General features: G+C 37.5%; 1 protein-coding gene across 1 annotated transcript; it reads left to right on the forward strand.

Moving 5' to 3' along the window:
• Positions 1-6,567: 6,567 nt before the first annotated feature.
• LOC113071506 (calcium-binding protein 2-like) lies at positions 6,568-22,764 on the forward strand. The gene is made up of 7 exons (XM_026244883.1): positions 6,568-6,757; positions 7,477-7,665; positions 20,614-20,644; positions 21,346-21,480; positions 21,636-21,745; positions 21,829-21,976; positions 22,457-22,764. The coding sequence occupies exons 1-7, from the start codon at positions 6,695-6,697 to the stop codon at positions 22,480-22,482; spliced, it is 702 nt and encodes a 233-aa protein (XP_026100668.1). The 5' UTR covers positions 6,568-6,694; the 3' UTR covers positions 22,483-22,764.
• Positions 22,765-23,277: the final 513 nt, after the last annotated feature.

Genomic DNA, 23,277 nt, shown 5'->3' on the forward strand with positions numbered 1-23,277 from the left:
ACCTGACATGAAAGTGCAGTGTGAAGGATATGAATAACAAATGTAGCCTGTCATTTGTTTACATTGCAAAGGTGTTTTTGTTGTTTAGTAGCAGAAATATGCAGTTTTTAGCCATGTCCACTGTATTTTTTGTTGGTTTTCATGAGACCCCCCTTGAAAAGACCAGGACCCCCCATTGCCCCCCCAATCAAAATTGTCTGGAGCCGCCACTGGATACACGTAGAAACGGCCTGTCCACAAAATCTGAGGAGCAGTTGGAACGAAAAGTAAATGCTTTATTTATTCCGATGTATATAAATGTTATCTATATAATTTGATTTTTATTTCATCAGCCTAGGCCTAAATGTACAAAGATAGCCTATTCAAGGCACTGTATTTCCTCATATTTCCTCAAACATATTAAATCTAATTAAGGTGTACGAAATAATTGTATTCAGAAATGTCATGCTTGTGATTTTTCTTATTTGTTAATTCGTTATTTAAGTTAACAGTCTATATTCGGAAACAGGTGCAGTTAATCTTTGAGGGGACTACTAGCAACAGCTGGTCTTAAATTCGTTAGACACCAACCGAAAAGTAGCGACCGTTACTTGTGGGCTGATGGACGGATAAGTATATTTTTCCTACGCAACAAGCCTAATTAAACACTGATGACTCAATAGGTACAATTCACCCTTATTCCTCTTGGTGGCACTGATAGACAATGATGAAGTAAATAATCACCGCAGGCATAAAACTATTTTATTATTTTGTACCTAATTGTTATTACAATATCAGGAGAGTTTTGCGCCATTGCAGCAGTTTAATATGGAGCCAGAAGAGTATTAGGTCTCAAATATCTAATAAAACAGTTAATACATACAGTATGTATTGTTCAGCACTATTCATACATCTAAAAACAACATTCTCAACAGTTTTTATCTGTATGCAAGGTAAAAACATAATAATTATGAATAGCTAAACTGTCATGTGACAGAAAGACACAAAGATCCCACTTACACCTGCTTTCTACTGTTCTTCACCTGCGAGACGGCCTGCTGCCCTGCTGCTTCGTGAGCAGAGGAACGCCAGACAATAGTGGCAGAAAGCCAGAAAAATCTACCTGAAAAATTAGTTTAACATTCTTGCCTTTTATGGAGCAAAACAAAAAAAGGCATCTTAAAATCTTGTGAAGTGTCTTGACTCTTGCTCAGTATTAGTTTTTTTTTTTTTTTTTTTTTTTCGATGCACTGCATTTCAAATGTTTAGGGTCAGTGTTATAATACTTGTATTGGGTGCATTGTTTTACAGTTTTTTTGTTGTTGTTGTTGTTTCAAATAAATACCACCTTAATTTCAACAACAACATTAAATGTTTCTTGAGCAAAGGCAGAGGCAAAGGAGAGTTAACAGAAAAAAGTAACAGAGGGACACCTGAAGATCAACTGAAGAAAATGCTCTGTGGGATCAGTAAATGTTGTCTTTTTTGCTACGTAAATAAACGATTGATTGATTGATTGATCGATTGATCGAACTATTGAATGATTGATTGATTGATTGATTGATTGATCTGTTGATTGATTGATTGATTGATTGATTGATTGATGAGACTAGGGTTGCAATATTCTGGTAATTTAAAAGACCGAAAGTTTTCAGAAAATGTGATTATCTTATGAAAGGAGTAGGCCTAAAGATAAATATTAAAAACACAATGGCATCCAAAAGGCTGAGACCAGGTTGAAAATCTAGGATTAAAATTATTTGTTCAGTTCTAAAATTATCAGAGAAATGTTAGAACCTAATGAATTAAAATTGTAAAAAAAATAATTAAAATAAAAGAAGAAGTGGGGCAGACAAACAGCAGTTTTTGCATCTTCTTCAGGAGAGAGTGGTTCTTAGCGCCACCGATTTGGTGCACTTCTTCAGTGGCATGGATGTTTGTATACGTTTTATATGGTCTATAAAGTCTTTACTGTGCTTTAAATTATTTTATTTTATGGAAAGCAACATACAGGGACGAGATGTCAGTCAATTAAACGTGTCAGCAGCAGTCGTTTCACAAGACCTTTGCCTTGCAAACTGATTTTATTTGTTATAATACTATAATGTATTTTACTTTTAAGTTAAAATAGGTTCTCTAATCTCAGTACTGTTCGTTTACAGGCAGGTTATGGAGTCAGTCGGTGGTTTGAGGTTGGCAGTTTCCCCATCGAAAAGCAGCCTATCACCGGCTCAGATTTCAATGACACACCAGCACTATTTAGGTGAAAAGGGAATCAGAGAATGGTTGAATACACTTAAATTAAAATACTATTTTTAAATGTTACTTTTTTGAGTTTAAATGTAGCCTATATGTAATATTGTTTAACTGTGTTCATCCAAATCGATTTAATTAGTCTTTTATTTTTGTCCATGTGTATTTTTATTAGACCTAATAAATGTTCACCTTTTGATTATATGCCTCTAGTAATTTTGTGTGTGATTTCTAATTTCCAAACCATTTTAAGCCAGCAGTATAGTCATTTTTAAACAAAAGTTGAGTTAAATAAAACAACCCAGCATGTTGAGTAAGAACCAGCAGGGTCAAAATAACCCAGCATGTGTCCTTTCCAATATTTACTCAGCGCTGGGTGTCCAAATAACCCAGAAATGGTTGTTTTTATCCCAGCATTTTTTAGTCCCAAAGGCACCATGAAAGTATCACTTATTACTCATTGTCACAATGCTGATTGTTAAGATAGATAGAATAGAAACAGCAGAAACCTCACAGACAGACTAATAGAGTTTAGATGTCAATAGATGTCCACACAACAAAAATAAATAAAGAAATAAATAATCTGATTTCACAAGTGTGCACACTCTTCAACTAATACTAATACACTAATGTTAATAATATTATTGAAATGCCTTTTGCTTTTAATACAGTAGCCAATCAGTAGCTATTTTTGTATATAAACATCTTAATTTATAATTTTCTTTACAAAAGAGCTCCACACTGATCATATTGCATAGTGATGTTATTTCAGTCCAAGGTCTGACTGCGCCATTCTAAAACATTGTTCTTCCTAAGATGTTTCTTTTGTCAAGTCAAGTCACCTTTATTTATATACAATTTAAACAAAATACATTGCGTCAAAGCAACTGAACAACATTCATTAGGAAAACAGTGTGTCAATAATGCAAAATGATAGTTAAAGGCAGTTCATCATCATTCATTATTTAAATAGTGTCTGTGCATTTATTTGCAATCAAGTCAACGATATTGCTGTAGATGAAGTGACCCCAACTAAGCAAGCCAGAGGCGTCAGCGAAAAAAGGAACCGAAACTCCATCGGTGAGAGAATGGAGAAAAAAACCTTGGGAGAAACCAGGCTCAGTTGGGGGGCCAGTTCTCCTCTGACCGGACGAAACCAGTAGTTCAATTCCAGGCTGCAGCAAAGTCAGATTGTGCAGAAGAATCATCTGTTTCCTGTGGTCTTGTCCTGGTGGTCATCTGAGACGAGGTCTTTACAGGGGATCTGTATCTGGGGCTCTAGTTGTCCTGGTCTCCGCTGTCTTTCAGGGGAGTAGAGGTCCTTTTGTAGACTTAGATTTCTGTATGAGGTTATTATCATGCTGAAAGATGAAATTCCTCTTTATCGTCAGATTTTTAATGTAGGCCTGCAGATTTTGTGCCAAAATGTTCTGGTATTGGGCAATTCCTATGATCCTGACTACTGCCCCAGTTCCAGCTGAAGAGAAACAGATGGCTGCACAACCATTCATCATTCGTTTAAAAGTTACATTAAAAAGTTCAGTTTAATATTTTGCCACATGACTTTAGCTATATTCAGACAGTGGAGTTTTTTTTTTTTTTTTTTTTGTGAGCAATAGCTGTCCACCCCACCCCACACACGTGGAGAACACAGGATGTTGCTGTCAAATGCACAAAGTGACCATTGCTTTTCAGACATTCAAGCACCTACTTTAATGGTATGTTATTTCTCTTCGTAGCCTAATATGTTTTCATCTTGTTTTTCCATCACTTTTTGACAGATACCCTATTCTTTGGAATGTCACTGCTGTATTGTGTCTCCACTTGATGATGGCCTTCACAGTATTCCATGTGTAGCCCCTCCGGTTGTTCTAAGCAGGATCTGAACTGAAGTTTCAAGCATGGGAGATGGGTGCATTAATAATGATGCTAAAGACCACAACCTCTAGCATCGGTCACTAGTCGCCTCTTTATACCATTGTCCTGATTGGTACCTCATCCCAATGAGATCCCAACACATACATTGCAGGCCAAGAAGAACATTTTTATTAAGGGTTAATCAGAATCACCTAAAAGATGACTAGAGGATAATAATTACTTTTCAGTAAAAGTTTTAATTTTAATTCCAAACAGAGTACCCTGTATTATTATGATGTGAATATTTATGCAAACAAGTAATTTTAAGTTTTATATTTCCTATTTTTCCTCATTACATATTGATGAACCACGGCTGGGACTTTACAATGTGAAATAACATTCTGGTAATGACAATGTTTCTACTGCGGTCTACCGTCTACCATCCAGAGGTCACAATCATGGGATGGCCTTATAAGCCTTTATCTTTTCTGCGTCTTTTTGCTACACTGGTTTTGATTTAAACCATAGTATTGCTGGATTACCTCTGAGGATGTTGCTATTTTGAGAATATTAAAGAGAGAATGTCCTTTCCAGTGGTAAACACAAATGAACTAAAAACAAAAGCCCCTCAGACACACACAAATCAACGTGACTCATATTCCTGTCTCTGATCTCTCACATTGTTCAGATTACTGACTATATACATATATATGACTCAGCAAAAAGAAAGAAAAGCCCCATTTTCAGGATGCTGTATTTTAAAAATAAAAATAAAGCTTTATGTCATGTACATTCACAAGTTTGTAAAATCTTGATCATGTTGTCCAGGATCATTTGAGATGATCCAAAGAGTACCTTGTGTTTCAATGGAAGCATGAACATCTGACCATCGGTGCAAAGAAGCTCACATGACCAACAGTATAAATTAGCTTGACCCAGTTTTTAATCAGCAGCTGTACTTAGCAAGGGATCATGTGAGAGGGAAAAAAAATGGAAATTGGTGAACGGATGGAGCATAGAGTGGACAGACGGAACAGTTCATGTTTTAAGCTGTAAAAGAGTGAGCTCTGTGCTGTAACAGTATGAAACAGATGCTCTTAGTGGTATTAAAACTCCATGTATGCGTCACTAGCAGCTTGCAGCTACTCTGAGCACTCTAGGACAAAGGGAATGAGGAACCATGAGAACAGCAGGCAAATCAAGGAATGTTTTACACTGGAGTGTACGTGTTCACTGACACATACATGCTTACAGTGAGGACCAACATTTACCTTCCCATAAATATCCTTTTTTTTATTAAGCTGCTTTTGAACAACAATTGTTGATTGTTGCACCAGTCTGAACAATTGAAGGGGCATCTCTAGCATCTCTCTGAATATGATATAAGTCTCTCGAGATCAGAACAAAATGTACCATGCAGATCATAGAGATTTATTCTCCATTCTCCCCTTTTAATCTTACATAACTTTGCTGTTATGTGTGTGCTGAATGATCCTCACCTATAAACAAAAGCACTACTGTGGAATGCGAGTCTTACACCTGCTTATTTAAACTGCTGCTTGGCAGGATGTCTATCGAGAACTGACTTGAGAAGATGAATTCAGAAGGTTGTGTGGGCTGTTGACAATGCTGAACTGCAATTAAAATAGTTGATTTTGAAGTAGATTTTTATCATTTAACTGAATAGAAAGCATAAAAAATATTCATAAAAGTGTTTTTCAGCAAGCAACTTCAAGTAAAATATGGAAGCTGAAATTAATTTAGATGCACAAAAAAATAAAATACAATTATATATATATATATATATATATATATATATATATATATATATATATATATATATATATATATAATTTATAGAAATGTAAATTAATGGTGAAAATAGAGGATAACAAATTATAGACAGGAACAGAAATGTGTAAGAGGATTTTGTGAGAGAGCAGGAGACAGGATAAAGGATTAAATCAGATGTAAATCAGGAAAAATAAGGAGAGATGAAAGGTTTACAGTCTAATCACACATACTGCTGGTATGTCACTCTACTGTCTGACGAGACAAAATAAATATAGTTGTGGAAATGAAGATAAATTCATTTGAATTTGCCTTCAACAATTTGCAAAAATAAAAATAAAAGCTGAGTTTGAGATATAAAATGACACTGAATATGAATTATATGTTTGGGAGAATCAGTTTTTTTTTTTTTTTTTTTTTAAATAAAATAAAAAACTATTCAAAATGTTCTTGTATTATCGTTCATGAATGTATATATGTGTCTGGCAATGGGAAAACATTTGTTATATTTATTCAACACAGAGCATCTATACAGCGAAGGGAGGAGGAGACAGAAAACCTACATATGAATGAGCGAGAGAGAATGAGAGATGCAGGGACAGTATTAGAGAGGAACAGATTGAGAGAGAATGAATGATGAGAGCATGAGTGAGAGAGGGGGAAGAGAGAGAGAGACAGAGGAGGGGCGAGTGATGTCCAGAGATGGAAACACTCAATGTAATTTTCTGCAACAGACTCTAAACAGACAGAGTGAGAGAAACCAAACACAGATCCATAGAAAAGCATTAATGCTCATCAGTCACCACAGAGAAAAATGTCAGTGGAAGCAGGCAGCATGGAAACCATTGAGGTTCCTCAAGACAAGATTGTCAAAAAGGTAAGTGATCTTTCAGCCTCAGCCTATGAGATGGAGCACAACTGATTAAAAATGTAATAAGTTTGGCAGATTGACACTATTTATGTGTAATGAACAATAATTAAAAAGACAGGCTTGAAGTAAATCAGGCAGACCGGGGCTGGTTGTCACACTTTTTAGTCCACTTAATGTTTCTTAGAGTAGGTTTTCTGTACAGGCTTATAACTAACTATAGTTTTGACCAAAAAAATAATTATAATTTTAACACCATTTAAAGATATAGTTCATTTAGCACAACATTTGTGTCCAAAACATGTTGTTGCGGTAAATTATCACAACAAAATATGCCATTAAAAAAACTATTATATGTTTTTCATACAGTAAAAACAATAATATTTCGTTTTTAAATATATAATTTATTCTTGTGGTTGTAAAGCTAAAGTTTCAGCAGCCATTAGTCCAGTCTTCAGTGACTGACAAAAAACTTACTGACCCCAAATTGTACTATTGTATAATATAATTACTTAAATGATAGTCTATAATAAAATGATTTATGAGAGGGCAGAATAAAAAAAAAATTACTGTTGCACAAGCATTTGTGCAACTGTACTTACCTCAAGATCTAATTGTTATTGATGTATAATAAAGCCCATGTGACAATTAGTCCCGGTCTCCATATTTCATACTTGGAGCTTACATTTTATCAAAAAATGCTCTTTTGCATGATACTGTAAATGTAGGGGTCCTTTAGGAAGAAGATAGAGAAGCTGAGGAGATGGAGCACTTCTTCAGGTGGTGGCAGCTTCAAACGGCCGCCCAAAACTAAAGCCCTCAGTCTGAACTCACCCACTGACCCTGACACAGAGCCCCTCGGAGTAGAGACGGAGCGCAGGAAACTCAGACCCATTGTTGCATCTGTCTTTGGTCAGGTATGGGCTTCTGTGTCACAGATGTGATTCATGTTTTCATGTTGCGCTGAGGTGTGAGCTGTTGTTCTGTCAATCATGGACTTGATTCAAACAAATGTTATGGTTCGCTGAACTCTGGAATGGTTAATTAAGGATTACAATGTGTTAATTCAGTTTACAGGCAGTGAACATTAGAATGTATCTTTAGGAAGATAAACTAAAAACGGTGATCTGGTCTGTCATACTACAAAAAAAAATCCTGTGATTGCTAATGTAATATTAGCATATTCATTCATGTTGCAACAGTGCTTACTATGCTGATGGATAGTGTGAAGACTGTCTAAAAGCTGTTAATGTGTGATTCTGAATGAGAGGCTCTATTTGAGAATGGATCACATGAGCATGTGGTAGTCTAAATTCGTTTTTGCTCTTCAAACTCAAAGACCGCTGGTCAGGATTCTGTAGTCTTATCATTTGTAGTTGTGCTCTTTAATGTTGGATGTTTAAATAGCTACATGATCTTAAAAGGTTACTCTCACTTGAATGTTACTTATTAGTTGGCATGACACTGTAGCTCTCCTGATTTAGAAAAAAGAGCAAAATTTCAAATACTGAATTTGATCAAGTACTGATAAAAATATATATGATGCAAACATTGTGCTTAGACATTCGTATTTAATAATAATACTCATTGGGAGCGAAAATATTTTAATTGGTCAGGAGGAAGGAGAGTTATGCTGAAATTAGAGTATCATTTAAAAAAAAGTGTGCAAACAATTTTTAGTTTTAAACATAAAACTGTAAAGTAGACAAGCTGAAGTAGTATCTTACTACATAAGTATGTACGTTTTTTTATGTTTGGTACAATGGTACCATTGTTCTTTGCTGAAAAATCAGCAGAATTGTTCCTTTCATACACACCCCTCACATACTCTTTCCAGTCAGTAGTTTATTCATTCTTAAACCCTTTTACAAAACCATAATCATAATAATAATTTTCTGACAAACTCTCTGTTTTCAGAGGATTATGGGTCCGTACTGGATGAAAAGGTGAAAGAGTATTATGTATAATCTATTATTCACCACACCTCATTCTTTAAAGCTTACATTCCCAGAAATAATGAAACACTATTTTGTTTTACTTTTAAAAAGCTTTTGAGCCCCAAAAGAACATAAATGTTAAAGACTGATTATCATTCAAAAGAAGGTAACAACAATATACCAAATTTTATGCTTTGGCATGCGTCAGAATCTTATAAAAAAATATACTTTAAAGTCTTAATCTGAACATCTACAGGGCAGAGATTGAATCTTAGAAATCATATAATTCAAGTCGAAAAAAAAAAACAAGACTGAAAGGGAGGAAAGGAGGAGGAGTGAAAGGCTGGGAGAAGAGAGTGAGGGATGAAAGAAAAAGAATAAGAGAGATTGATAGAGAAGGGGAGGATTATATGGGTGAGATTAACGACTCAAGAGATCAGATCTAAAACTGATTCACTCAAAAGAACTCTCTTGTGAACACTCCCGCTTCCTCTGTCGTAATAATAATATATCACACACTATATGGGGACAGCTTTGTGATCAAAGGGACATCTAACATACCACAAACTAAACCCAAAAGTCTAATAAATGTATGCAACAGTCCATCATCACAGATGTTGAAATCTGTCTTTTAGCTCCACTGAAATTAATAAATATGTGTGTATGTTCAAGAATAGGATTTTGTATATCCTGTTTGTTGATTTATAGAACAACTAACAGTTTTAAAGTTTTTTTTCTTTGGAAAATTAAAGTCATATAATTTATTTTTGCTATTTTTCAAGTGCTTAAAATGTACACTGACATTTATTTAATTTTTTTAATACAAATTAAAGGTAACATTGAATTAAATGTTAAATGTTACATTTGTAAAACATAAAATATAAATTCATCATATTAAAAAATTAATCTAAAAACAGTTAAAAATAATCATAAAATATCTCAAAATGTATTGTGTTACATGGCTTCTTTTACACAATAAAGGAAAACATTACTTTCAATTCTTTGCAAATTAAATATGTGTTACGGATCACTCGGGAAGCTGAGGAGTAACAGATGAAGATGTTTATTTATAAAGACACATGCAGAGGAGCAGGTAGTGAGGAGTGAATGGGAGTTTGGATCCGTGCAGGCAAGGCTGTGACTTCTTGGAGGGAATGGTGAACCACACACACGCTTTTTGGGGGGACTGGGTCCTTCGGAGAGAATCCTTGGAGAGTGAAGAAGAGGAGTTAGTCCTAATAGTTAGCACACTGGAATGATCTTGTCGCGAACGTTACCGGACGAAGACTGAGTGCGTGTGTGTGGCTTTTATGGTGCAGCGCTGATGAGTGGGTGATGAGGAACAGGTGGTGGTGATCTAATATTCAGGTGAGGGTGTGCGCTGTGATTGTGTGGAGGTGGAACCTGGCGTGTTTGTAATAGTACCCCCTTCCCCACGGCCCGCTCCTGAGGTCCAGGAAACCCAACGACGTGGTGGGCGTCCTCTTCCCCTGGGAGCTGGTCAATTGGGGTGAATGAAATGGAAGGTATCCAGTAAGGTGGGATCCAAGATGTCGTTGCGTGGGACCCAGGAACGTTCCTCTGGACCGTATCCCTCTTTCTTGTCCACGAGGTATTCCAGCTGACCACCACGCCGCCGGGAGTCCAGGATGTCCTTGACAATATAGGCTGCACCGTCATCCAGGAGGAGAGGAGGGGGGGGCTTCCGTCTCGCCAGGTTCTGTGGAGGGAGAAACAGAAGGATGGTGAGGTTTCAGGAGTGACACATGGAACGTGGGGTGAATCCGGTACTCAGGAGGGAGCTGGAGTCTATATGTGACCGGATTTATCTGCTGGGTGATGGTGAACGGGCCAATGAATCTGGGACTGAGCTTGCGGCAGGGTAGATGCAGGCGGATGTCCCGGCTGTCGTCCTGCGTCTGCGTCTGACATTCGAGGGCTCTCCTGACCAGGGGAACAGAGGTGGCTGGTAGCCGAGTACGCACTGGAACGGGGTGAGTCCGGTGGTGGGTTGACGGAGGGAGTTTTGTGTGTACTCGGCCCACCCCAGGAATTGGTTCCAGAAGATATCTTATGGGATGCCGAAGTACCTGAAGACATGGTTGAACATCAGTTCTGCTGTTTCCATGGCAGTAGGTAGGCCCTTCAGAGGAAGAAGACGACAAGCTTTAGAAAATCTATCCACTGTTACCAATATACATGTGTTATTGTCAGAGGGTGGAAGGTCCGTTATGAAGTCCACCCCTAGGTATGACCACGGGCGATTAGGAACGGGCAGAGGAAGGAGTTTGCCAGATGGTAGGTGGCGAGGACTCTTGGACATGGCGCAGCTGGTACATCCACTCACGTACCTTCTGACATCTGAGGCCATGTTGGGCCACCAGAAGCGTTCCCGTAGCAACGAGAGGGTTTCATTGACCCCCGGGTGATCAGTGCCAAGTGATGTATGCGTGGAGTGGATAAGTGGAGTGCGCCGTGTCCTGGGGATGTACAGGTGTCCTGGTGGGCAACCCGGCGGGGTGTCATTAGGAGGTTCGGCAGGAGGAAGAGTCTCAGCTGACCAGGTGATAGAAGCGACTATGATATCGTCCTGGAGGATGGGTTCTGGATTTTCCGATTTTTCCTTGGTGAGCCAGACTCCCTGACTGCGCTCACCTTCCCCTCGTCCATCCGGATGCCACTGCAGTAGATGGTGTACCCAAGGAACTGCACTGAGGGCTGATGGAAGGAACACTTCTCGGCTTTAAGATAGAGCTGGTAGTCCCTCAGGCGTTGCAGGACCTCCGCAACGTGGCGCTGATGTTCTGCCAGGCTCAGGGAGTAAATCAGGATATCGTCTATGTAAACTAGGAAGGACTTGTGGAGGAAATCACAGAGCACCTCATGAATGAAATCCTGGAAATCGTGATGAGTAGCACTGAGGAATGGTGATGGATTGGTTCTCGACAGGGCTCTCGATAGAGGTGGAGTAGACTGGTAGTGGTTCGGGGGGATGTTCAACTGGAATAGGGCAACCGGAGATGCATGATTGAAAACAGGCTTCGCCCCACTTCAGGATCTCTCCCATCTTACAGGAGATAATGGGGTTGTGCTGCTCCAACCATGGGCTGCATTGGTGTTTCTCTGTTTTTTGTCTCTTCTCTTGTGTTTTGGCCTTAATCCACCGACAGCCCACCAATATACAGCAGACAACCCAAATCTCCTCTATAGCCCACTCACATATACACATAAACAAGTACAAAAGCTGTTTGAATCAACAGAAGCGTTCTACTTTTCACCGTCAGTAGGTCAGTTGTCTGGATGTCTTGTAATAGAATAACTTAATCCACCAATCACAGACCAGGTCTCCACAGGTAACCGAATTAAGAGCCACTCTGTTCAATCTTGCCGGCTGGTTCTTTATTTCATGAAAAACAATCATGAGTGAGAATTCTGTGGAACACAAAAGAAGATATTCAAAGAATGTCTCAGGTTCCACCACCACCCCCTACATAATACAAGTCAGTGGGGTCCAGTGTTGTTTTGGAAGAAAGAAAGAATATCAGACAAGTATGGAATAACATGAGGGTGAAATAAAGACATATTTTCATTTTTGGGTGTACTATCACTTTAAAATGTGACATTAGTCATGGTTGTGTACCAACAGGAAGACACCATCTGCCTGCCTGTGCACATATGTGTAAGTAAATAGGATATAGAGAAAGTGGATGTTAGCTTGTTAACCTGATGATTTATTAATGTTTTATTAGAGATGGATAGTCTACCAATGATCGAAGTCTAAGGTTTAGAGTAAGACACTACGATCTTTGATTCACCAGTGTTTTAACAAAGAACGACTGACTCTTTGACATCAATGTGGATTACATGCATGCAGTATACACATAAATGCACACGTTTACAATTGTTGTTTGCAGAGAGATGGAGGGAATGAGAATGGCAGACTCACTGATACCTAAAAATTAATAAATGAAAGTGTTTAGGCATGCTATAGAAATGCTCCCATTGTTATTGGATGCAAATATAAGTCAGACCACAATTATCGATTGTTTGGTCTTCTCTGCTAAGGAAAGAACATTTATAAAAAAAATTCCTCAAAGACTGGGGTTTGTGTGTGTGTGTGTCTGTGTGTGTGAAATTATATATACTGTATTTAAAAAGAAAGTATAATAACTATTGTGCATTTATATTACTCAAAGTAGTATCCTTCCTAGATTAAAGATGCCACCTGACGCAATAAAAGCACATTTGCTGGGCACTGGCAGGCACTACATAAGGAAATTTCCAAGAAGGCTGATGTAAATCAGTTTGGTCAAAGATTGCAGTATGTTTATTATTGCATAAATATTAAATAGTACAATGAAAATCTTTCAGAATACAAAATAATAAAGAAAAGATATTATTGAAAAAATATATATTACGCTACATTAATTTCACTGAAAATAAAATAAAAAGTTCAATTTCAGGGGCCTCTTTTGTTGCTTCTGCAAAAAATCTTCTTGATCTAAGAGCCGCATTTGATACTGTAGATCACAGTCTATTACTTATTCATCTTGAAAGAGTGTTTGGTGTGTCTGGGACTGCCTTAAGGTGGTTGAGATCTTATTTTACTGACCGCTCCCAGTTTGTTTCTATGGGTGGTCTGAGATTAGCTCTGTCTCAGTTGACATCCCTCAGGGGTCAGTTTTAGGTCCATAACTGTTTAACATTTATTTGTCACCTTTATACCACCTTTTTTAAACATGCAGTCACGTGGATGGGAATATGTATGGAAGTGATATGCAGATCATTGCGTTGTAAGCTCCATATAAGGTGATTTCGGGGAGGAGACTAGGTGGAGAATCAGGGTCTTCCCCTGACTGGGATTTATAAAGGGATTTTGAATATTTGTTGTGATTGGTTAGTTTATACTGAGAGCATAATCTATTATCCTTCTCCACATTCACTGTGCACTTGCTGACTGTTTGTCCTGTACTCGCCAGTCCAACTCATCCATTTAAAAATACTAATATAATTATAATTACAGCTTTAGTTTTGTGCATACACATTATTTGCATATGTATGTATACAAAACACATTTTAATCAACTACGCAGAGGCATGTATAACAAAAGGTTTTTAATATAATGACAAAATACAGAAGGTCCAAGATTTGTGTGGTATTTTCATTTTTTATATAATTTTTTTTTTCTCTCTCTTTTATTTTTAGTGAATCCACACAATATTGAAAATTTTGTCCCACAATCACCTTATGAAAAATATGAACTTGTGCTTTTTCAACACAGGTCTTCCCTTTGTAAATACTTTGAATATTAAAAGTGCTTGTTTGGTGCCCCCTAATGGTAATATTCCCATAATGCAGCTGCTGAAGGTGGATACAAAGGCATCTGAAGAAAGCTAAATATATAGCTCTAGCTTTAGCTTTTTGTATTGGGCGTATAAGACCCCTCTTTTTTAAAATAGATTTAAAGGAAATATCCATTGTTCATATTTAAATCATTCAAAGTGTCTGACTGAATTCACTGATTTGACACTGCCCTCTCGTGCCACGGAGCATTTGTATAGTGCATGTTAACAAATATAATATCACTGAAATGCCATATTATTGTATTATGAAACAGCCCTAGATCTCTCTCTCTCTCTCTCTCTCTCTCTCTCTATATATATATATACATATATATATATATATACATATATATAAATAATAAGTACTGTATATTGTATACTGTATATAGTGTCACTGCAGGGTGCAGCTCTTCACTCTTCTAAAAACCATCTGATGTCTGTCTACCTGTTCTCTACAATCTTTCTACTAATCTTTCAGCTGCGTTCCACTCACCATGTAATCTGGAATGTTGTGGATTATGAAGCACATCTTTTCACTCTTTCTTTCTCTCTCTCTCTCTCTACATTTCTCTCCTCATCCCTCCATCCCTTCCTATTTTGTACCATACCAGAACAGTCACTTGCAGTAGAAAAGTGATAAGAGTCCAACACAAGTCAAAATAAGTATGTGGAATTACATGGAGAAAGAAAGAAGGGGCAGGATAAAGAACATGCAGAGAGAGAGAGAGAAAACCGACAGCTCATGCAATGACCAAGAGCATCAGAATTAGAGTGCTCAGAAAACCCAGCAAATAGCATTTCTGGCTGAAGGAATAGGTCCCACTGCTGTTTTTAGTAGTATTAGCATCATTACCCATCACCTCTTGTTTAAGAAACTCCACCCCTCTTGGGATATTCTGACGACAGGAATCTTGTGTCGCAAAGTTTATGTAATAATCTGAGTACAGCAACCAAGAGAGAGAGATAAAGAGTGAGAGGGAGGGATGGAGGGAGGGAGGGACAGAGATGAGAAGAAAGAGTTGGAGCAGGGACAATTAGAGAAATACAAATGATGGGAGCGAAGCCATCTAAAACAAACAGCATGAAAAGGTAAGATATCAGATTTTAAAAAAGACAGTAAAATTTGTAAAAAAAAAAAAAAAAAAAAAAAACAGTAAAAAGAAAGTAAATTAGTGATTTTGTGTAATAAGTTAAGCTATTGATTTAGTTGCAATATTTGTAATGTACTAACATAAAGGAACATTTCACCAAACTTCAAAAGTTTGGGGTTAGTAATATTATTTAATTTTTAAAAGGAAGTCTCTTATTTTGAGTGCTGCATTCATTTGATAAAAAATAAAGCAAGAAATTATTATTGGAAAATATTATTAAAATTTTAAATAACTCTGTTTTAGTTAAAATTATTTTGAAATTATTATAATTTATTTCTGTGATCGCAAAGCTGCATTTTCAACAGTCATTATATTTCATGGACAGTGCAATTATTAAAGAAAACAACACAGATTAAAATATACATAAATATAGCAATGAAAGAATTAAATAAAAGTTAACAATAAAAATATAAGAATTGCAGTTTAAAAAGATGTATATTGTGGAATTAAATATTGAATGCAAAATAATGTGCATGAATGTAAACTGTAGTGTTAAATATTAAGATACACAGGGATGTACAATGTGTATATGTGCATTATACTGTAGTCTTAAATATTAAGTACACAGGAATGTACAAGAGGCAAATGTGCAAACAGGTTGACACTGTCAGTGTGTCAATGTGAGGTAGTGAATGATGAATATCTTACTGATAAAGTGAACATTAAGCAGAGACAGGAAGATGTTAAGAGGCTGGTTTTGAGTGTAGGAGCCTGATGGCCTGGGGGAAGAAACTCCTCCTGAGTTTACGGAAGCTCTTACCAGATGGCAGCAAAATGAAAAGATGGTTACTGGGGTGGGTGGAGTCTTTGATGATTTTAGCAGCTCTGCTTCTGCAGCGTTTGAGGTAAATGTCCTGCAGAGAGGGGAAAGCAGACCCGGAGATGTGCTCAGCTAAGCGCACAACTCTCTGCAGGGCTTTGCGGTCTTGACTGGAGCTGTTCCCATACCACACTGAGATACACTAAGTCAATGCACTTTCTATAGCCCCAGAATAGAAAGTATTCAGGATTGCTGGTGAGACCCTGAATTTGCTCAGCTGTCGCAGATGGTACAGTCTTTGCCTGGCTTTATTAACCTGTGTTTGAATGTGAGTAGTCCAAGTCAGGTCCTCGGAGATGTTTACACCAAGGTACTTGAAGCTGCTCACCCTCTCCACAGGGGTCCCGCTGATCATAAGAGGAGTATAGGGCTGCTGCTGTCTCTTCCTGAAGTCCACAATCAGTTCTTTAGTTTTGCTCACAGTCAGAAAGAGACAATTGTCCTGGCACCATGATGTTAATTTCTCTACCTCATCCAAGTATGCGGTCTCATTATTGTTGTGAATGAGGCCCAGAACCACAGTTTCATCAGAAAATTTTATTATAGATGTGGAGCTGTGCGAGACACGCAGTCATGTGTGTAGAGAGAGTAGAGCAGGAGACTCAGGACACAGCCCTGTGGGGCTCCTACGTTTAGGGTGATGGAGTTTGAGGTGTACTGGCCTACTTTCACCACTTGAGGTCTTCAATGTGAATGTGTGAGAGAGAAGAGTGCAGGATGTGAGAGATGGCATCATCAGTGGATCTGTTTGGGCGATAGGCAAACCGAAGAGGGTCCAAAGTATCCGGGATGAAGGAGCAGATGACGTTTATGACCAGTCCCTCAAAGACCTTCATGACTATTGATGTGAGGCCAACTGGACGATAGTCATTCAGACAAAGGGGTTTATTGTTCTTAGGCACAGGGATGACGACATATTTTTTTAATGAGGTGGGAACCACCGATGTAGCAAGAGACTTGTTAAAAATGGGTGTAAACAAACCAGCGAGCTGATCAGCAGAAGACCAGCGTTGTAAGCAGCAGTGCGTTTGTTTACTGCTGCACGGATTGTTTTGTCCACCCACGGTTTCTGATTTGAGAAAGGTCCTTATAGTTATTGTATCCGTAGCTTGTTCGGCTAGCATGTTTACAAAGCTTAATGCTACAGCCGTGAACTCGCTGACGTCACATGAACTTGCCCAAAACATTTCCCAGTCTATGTCATCAAGAGCCGCCTGAAGCCGCATGGCTTATGATTGGGCGGACCATCGCTCATAGACAGTACAAGAAAGGGACACAGCGAACCCTTTAGATTCAATGGAAACAAGTGAAGTCAATTAGAAGCATGCACTTCCTGGGGGTCGAGCATACTGCGCAGACTCAAACTGAGCTTGATGATGTAGATGTCACATGAGCAAACTGTCTGACAATTGTAAGTCTTCTAATCACTGTGGCAAGAGAAAGAGCTTCTCCTCCTGTACATATGGTAATTTCACTACTGTGCGACAGAGAGTCATAGGTTATGATGTAATCGTTAGCCTATTTTTACAAAAACTGCTTCTATGGAGCCACAACATAAGATACAAGGTAATGGGGCCTTTTATACATTTCCGTGTTTCTTTATAAATAATGAATGGACAAATGGAGTCTTTAAATGCCTCACATGTAAAGTTATTCACTGTCAAAGTGACACCAAAATGAATGGGAGTCAATGGAATGCTAATAGTAGGTGGGGGTCCGCAAGCCAATGGCGGCGCCAAGGGGTGCTTCAATAAAATATGAAACCCTGCCCCCCTGCCATCGCGTCAACAATCTCTGCACTGGGGGATCTTGAACGAGCCTTTGTTTATATTCCGGTGTGAGGAAAATGGTAGCATGGTCCGATTTGCTGAAAGCCGGTAGTGAGCGAGCTTTGTAGGCATTCTTAAACTGAGTGTAGCAATGATCCAGTGTTTTCGGTCCTCTGGTTGGACAGGATACATGTTGATAAAAATTAGGCATAACTTGCCTGAGGTTGGCTTAAGATATATAGAACATCAGTGTCAGAATTCCCATCAGGGAATCAGATTATCATTTTCTTTCTTATCCATCTTCAGTCAAATCCTATTTACCTCCCTTGAGCCACCATTACTTCAATAATGACACATCATCTCCCGTTCCTGTGACTGGAGGATGCTGTGCCACATTATTCACCATTGTGAGGCAATGTCAGGTCATTTTTTATGTTGCCAATTCCTTAATGCAGCATCTGCTGAAATTTAATACTTTACATTAAAGTGTCCGTAATAGACATAAATGCAAATCAGAAATTTATATAGTATAAAATTACCTGATAGTGATGTGGTTTGGGTGAATGAAGAAATTAGTTCTTTTTAAAATTGTAATTTAGATGCTGAAGCCTCCAGTATTGATGGATGGGACTGAGACATATCGTTCTGTTGTCAATTTTAGCATACAGGTTATGATTTATAAAAACCATTAGTATAATGTTCTTTTTAACTCATGGGAGAATCTTGGAAAAACCTCTTATGTCTTTGCAGGGAAAAAAGACAATCATTGTGCATGTTTTATAGAAGCTTAATGTTTCATATCAATGTCTCCATCTGTCTGATAATCCCTGAATTCCTTTTGTGTGGATAGAGTAGATTGTAAACAAAACCAATATAAAATTTCCCTGAAATTGTTTGTGACATATTTATTTAGCTAAAGCCATTTTCACTAACTGCTTAGTTGTGCAGCACTTATTGAGGCTCTAGGGTGTTGGATGTTGAACAGACTGTGTAAAAACGATATATTGTATGGGTGTGTATCTGATTTTCACAAAAAAAAGATAAGTGAACTCCATTCTCAATGTGACTCCATTTGTTACCTGGCTGTCAACCTGGACCCTTGTTATCTGTTCACCATAGTTACCATATCCTACTGTTGCTTGTATCACGCTTGCCAATTCATGGTAGTAATCTGTCTAAATACTCACCAGCTGTGTGAATATGTTCTGGCTGGCCACTGCCAAAACACAGGCTCAGTCAATCAGATCAAAATCTAAATCACTCTACCATTTGTTCTTATCTTACTTATGTAATGTACAAATGTTGATTCAGTTGAGATTTCATTGCTCCACTTGTTCTTTTTTTATTTGGAGCTGATAACGATTTAATGACTGAATTTCTCAATTTCCATGAACATGAATATCTTTCAACACACAATCCCATGTGTTTTTTAATCCTTCGATAAACTAATAATTAATAATACCATAACATTGTCATTCTCCGTCAGTTTTTGCTTCAGGACTTCAATATTTTTAAAAACTGCACAAAACCAACCTTATTTTTGTAAGGAAAATGTTAAATCCATAAAACCCATAAGTTCATTAAAGAAATAGTTTACCCATAAATGCTAAGCACTTGCTGACAATATAATTAGATTATATAAGATGTAGATGAGTTTGTTTCTTCATAAGAACAGATTTGGAGAAATGTAACATTACATCACTTGCTCACCAATGGATCCTCTGCAGTGAATGGGTCACAACATCTTGTGATGTGTAAAACTGTGTTTGTAATAACCCAATCCATCAAGGTGTATGTTTTTAACAATGTTTGATCTGTGCATATTTCTTCCCTATGACTAGACAACTTTTTCACTGGAGAAAACATAGATAGAGGACAAATTTTTAGCCAGAAGCAAAAGTTTTAAGTAAAAAAATATGGATTTTTAATACAAACAACTTTTCACAAGACATTAGCGAATGGACTGGAGTGGTGTGTATTACTTGTGGATTATTGTGATGTTTTTATCAGCTGTTTGGACTCTCATTCTGACGGCACCCATTTACTGCAGAGGATCCATTGGTGAGCAAGTGATGTAAAGCTACATTTCTCCAAATCTCTTCAGATTAGAAAACAAACTCATCTACACCTTGGATGGCCTGATGGTAAATACATTTTATTTAATATCAACTATTTCTTTAATTTTCTGCAGTATATTGTACATATGTGGTGTAGGTGAAACGGTGGTTATCCCCCAAACTGGGGTTTATATGGACATTTTTTTTTTTTTTTTTTAGGAGGATATGCCCGTGTGTGTTATGGTATCAAGTCTGGTGGTCATTCTGTATCAGTTGAATCTTTCCTTGGAAAGGAGAAGATGCATTAAGTTTATGTGAGAAAGAAGCACATTTCACATGCAGGCACTCGTTTTGTTTTTACTTGTGCTGACTGGTAATCAGAGCCTCATGTGTTTCATTCATCCACCCGCATGTTCAAGCAGTGTGTGCAGATGATTGCCCCCGGCGTCACTGACAGGTGTGCTTAAGGTTCGCTGGTACAATGCACTCTGAGTGACAGTTCAACAAGCACAGTCTGAAGGCTAAGCAGATTACAGGAGAGATTATAATACAGGGTTCCTGCACTTTCTAAACAATTTATCTATTATTTTTCCACATAATGTGTCATTTAATTCAGTTACATTATTTTAATTATTTTTTTTAAATTAATTATTTATTATTATTTTAATTATAATGCATGTTTTGTGTGTGTGTGTGTGTGTTTTGTTTGTATGTTACTGTCTACATTTCTGTGTGTTTGTCCTAATAGCTTGTCTCTGTATGTCTCTTTAAAATCTGTACTCACTGCAGGACAGAAATCTTCGGCCAGAGGAAATTGAAGGTACAGAGATATCCAACATCACTGATACGCTTTATGTCATTAAGAACGTTAAACTCTCCCACCATCCAAAAATATATGATTCCCTCACATCACTCCCTATACATCAAAAAGTATCCCTGCCATTACCTGAATCTACCTTCAATCTCCTCTAAATCCTTGATAAGATACATTTAATGGAATAATTCAATTAAATGCTAAAAATAATTGACTCACACTCATGTCTTTTCAAGCCTGTAGAATTTTCTTTCTTCTGTGCAACACAAAGGAGAAAATCAAAGAATATCTCATAGCTCTCATTCACATGTCTTCATTTTAACAAAATATAATTTCTAAAAAATAATTTCTCTCAAAAAACAGCTGTGATTTAAACTGAATTCAAGTCTTTTCCTCATGCCGTGCTGTTGTATTCCCTCAAAAGACATTGACCACTTATAAAATAGTTTTGTACAGCATTTGAGCTACAGACGCAGCACACTTTATAATTGCATTGCTTCATTTTGTTTTTTAAACAATTCAAAATAAAAAAGCATTGGCTACTGCTTTGCAATTGCACAAGTGTGAGTAGTTTTGGATGAACCACTCATCCAACAAATTATATGAGTGATCACCATAAATTTATCCTTTTAGAATCCTCTTAATGCATTGCACATTAATGTCAACAAGAAGATGCTCTCTCTCTCTCATTCTTTCTCTGCCTTTAGAGTTAAAAGAAGCCTTCAGAGAATTTGACAAAGACAAGGACGGCTTCATTAGCTGTAAAGATCTGGGCGAGTGTATGAGGACGATGGGCTACATGCCCACAGAAATGGAGCTGATTGAACTCAGTCAGCAAATCTGTGAGTGGCAACTTTGTCATTACCATTATATTTCATTATTTCAGTTATACTGAGAGTTTTATTTAAGAACAGACACAGTAAAGCATAAATATCTGATCCACTCATCTAGGATGCGTTCATGATACTTCTTACATGATTGTATGTTTTTTCACTAGGTGGCGGTAGAGTGGACTTCGAGGACTTTGTAGACCTGATGGGTCCAAAGATGCTGGCTGAGACAGCAGACATGATCGGAGTGAAAGAACTCAGAGATGCTTTTAGAGAGGTTAGCGTTCCACTCTGCTGTCAGGTGTTCTGTATTCCCAAGCTTTCTTAAGTCACACCTCTTTTAATTGATCTTGATCTCAGTTTGACTCCGACGGTGATGGTCAGATCAGTCTGGCTGAACTGAGGGAAGCTATGAAGAAGCTGATGGGAGAGCAGCTCAATCAAAGAGAGATTGATGAGATCCTCAGGGATGTTGACATCAATGGAGACGGACAGGTTGACTTTGAAGGTTAGAATTATAATTTCTTGAACATGACAATGAGTTCACTTTACTCAAATGGCCTCCACAGTCACAAGATCTCAATCCAATAGAGCAGCTTTGGAATGTGGTGGATAGGGAGATTTGCACCATGGATGAGCAGCCGACAAATCTTTAACAACTACATGATGCTATCATGTCAGTATGGACCAAAATCCCTGTGGGATGTTTCCAGCTCTTGAATGAATCTATGCTACAAAGAATTAAGGCATTTTTGATTATAAAGGGGTTACCTAATAAAGAGGCCAGGAAGTGTTTATAAAAGATGCTAATGGAATGAATATATATATTTGCATCTTTATAATGAATATTCTTCATTTGTAACTCACTTTTGATAAGTGTCTGCATGTGTGCACACACACACACACACGCTATAGTACTTGGCTATTTCTGCTCATAAATTGGAAAGGAAACTTTCTGTTCATTTTTAACTAATCTATTTTTCAACAGAGTTTGTCCGAATGATGTCTCGCTAACTAAGAGGACTCATGAACAAAGAAGAGAACAATCAGTTTGCCAACTCCAAACGTGAAGAGTGAAATATTGCATCTGCTTTAATTAACTACCTAATGAAATGATTTAAACCATACTCTTTCTACATACAGGGACCTTTAGTTTACATATTTGCTTGCTTTTATGACAAAGAGTAAAAGTGTGTTTTTTTATTTAATTTATTTTATCATTTTGGTCTGAAATAAAAAATAAAAAAATTAAGGAGTTAATTACAGAATGTTCAATGTTTCCACATGTGTTCAGAATTGTAAGGGTACAAATGTAAAGGGATGTTAATCCTGTGGCAAAACAGAGAAACAAATAGAGACATAATTAGCATAGCATTTTGGACTACCTGTAGCTTGTTTATTGAAGATGCAGGACAACCACCTAGAAGTGCATTACAATAGACCAGTCTAGAGGAACTAGCTTTTCTGCATCAGAAACAGGTCACATGTTTCATAGCTCGTAGATTGTAAGAAAGATAACTATAAGAAGAGTCAACGGCCCCATTAGAGACTGTAATAATTGTTGGTCAATGTGAGTCAAAAAGGTTCCCCACCTGTAATGAGGACAAGTAATGCAAGAAATTGATCATAACCTTGATGAATTGCATGCATGAAATATAAACATTCATGAACATACGTGCCTATTTGTCATTATAGAAATACAATACCTCCCACAGCTATGAAGGACAGAGCAGGAAAAAGCAAGAAAGAGAGAGCTGTTTCTGTGAAAAGAGAGGAAAATTCAAATATGAATGTTATTATTAATAAAAA

The sequence above is a fragment of the Carassius auratus genome, chromosome 1 (genome assembly GCF_003368295.1).
Source record: "Carassius auratus strain Wakin chromosome 1, ASM336829v1, whole genome shotgun sequence".
NCBI lineage: Eukaryota > Metazoa > Chordata > Actinopteri > Cypriniformes > Cyprinidae > Carassius > Carassius auratus.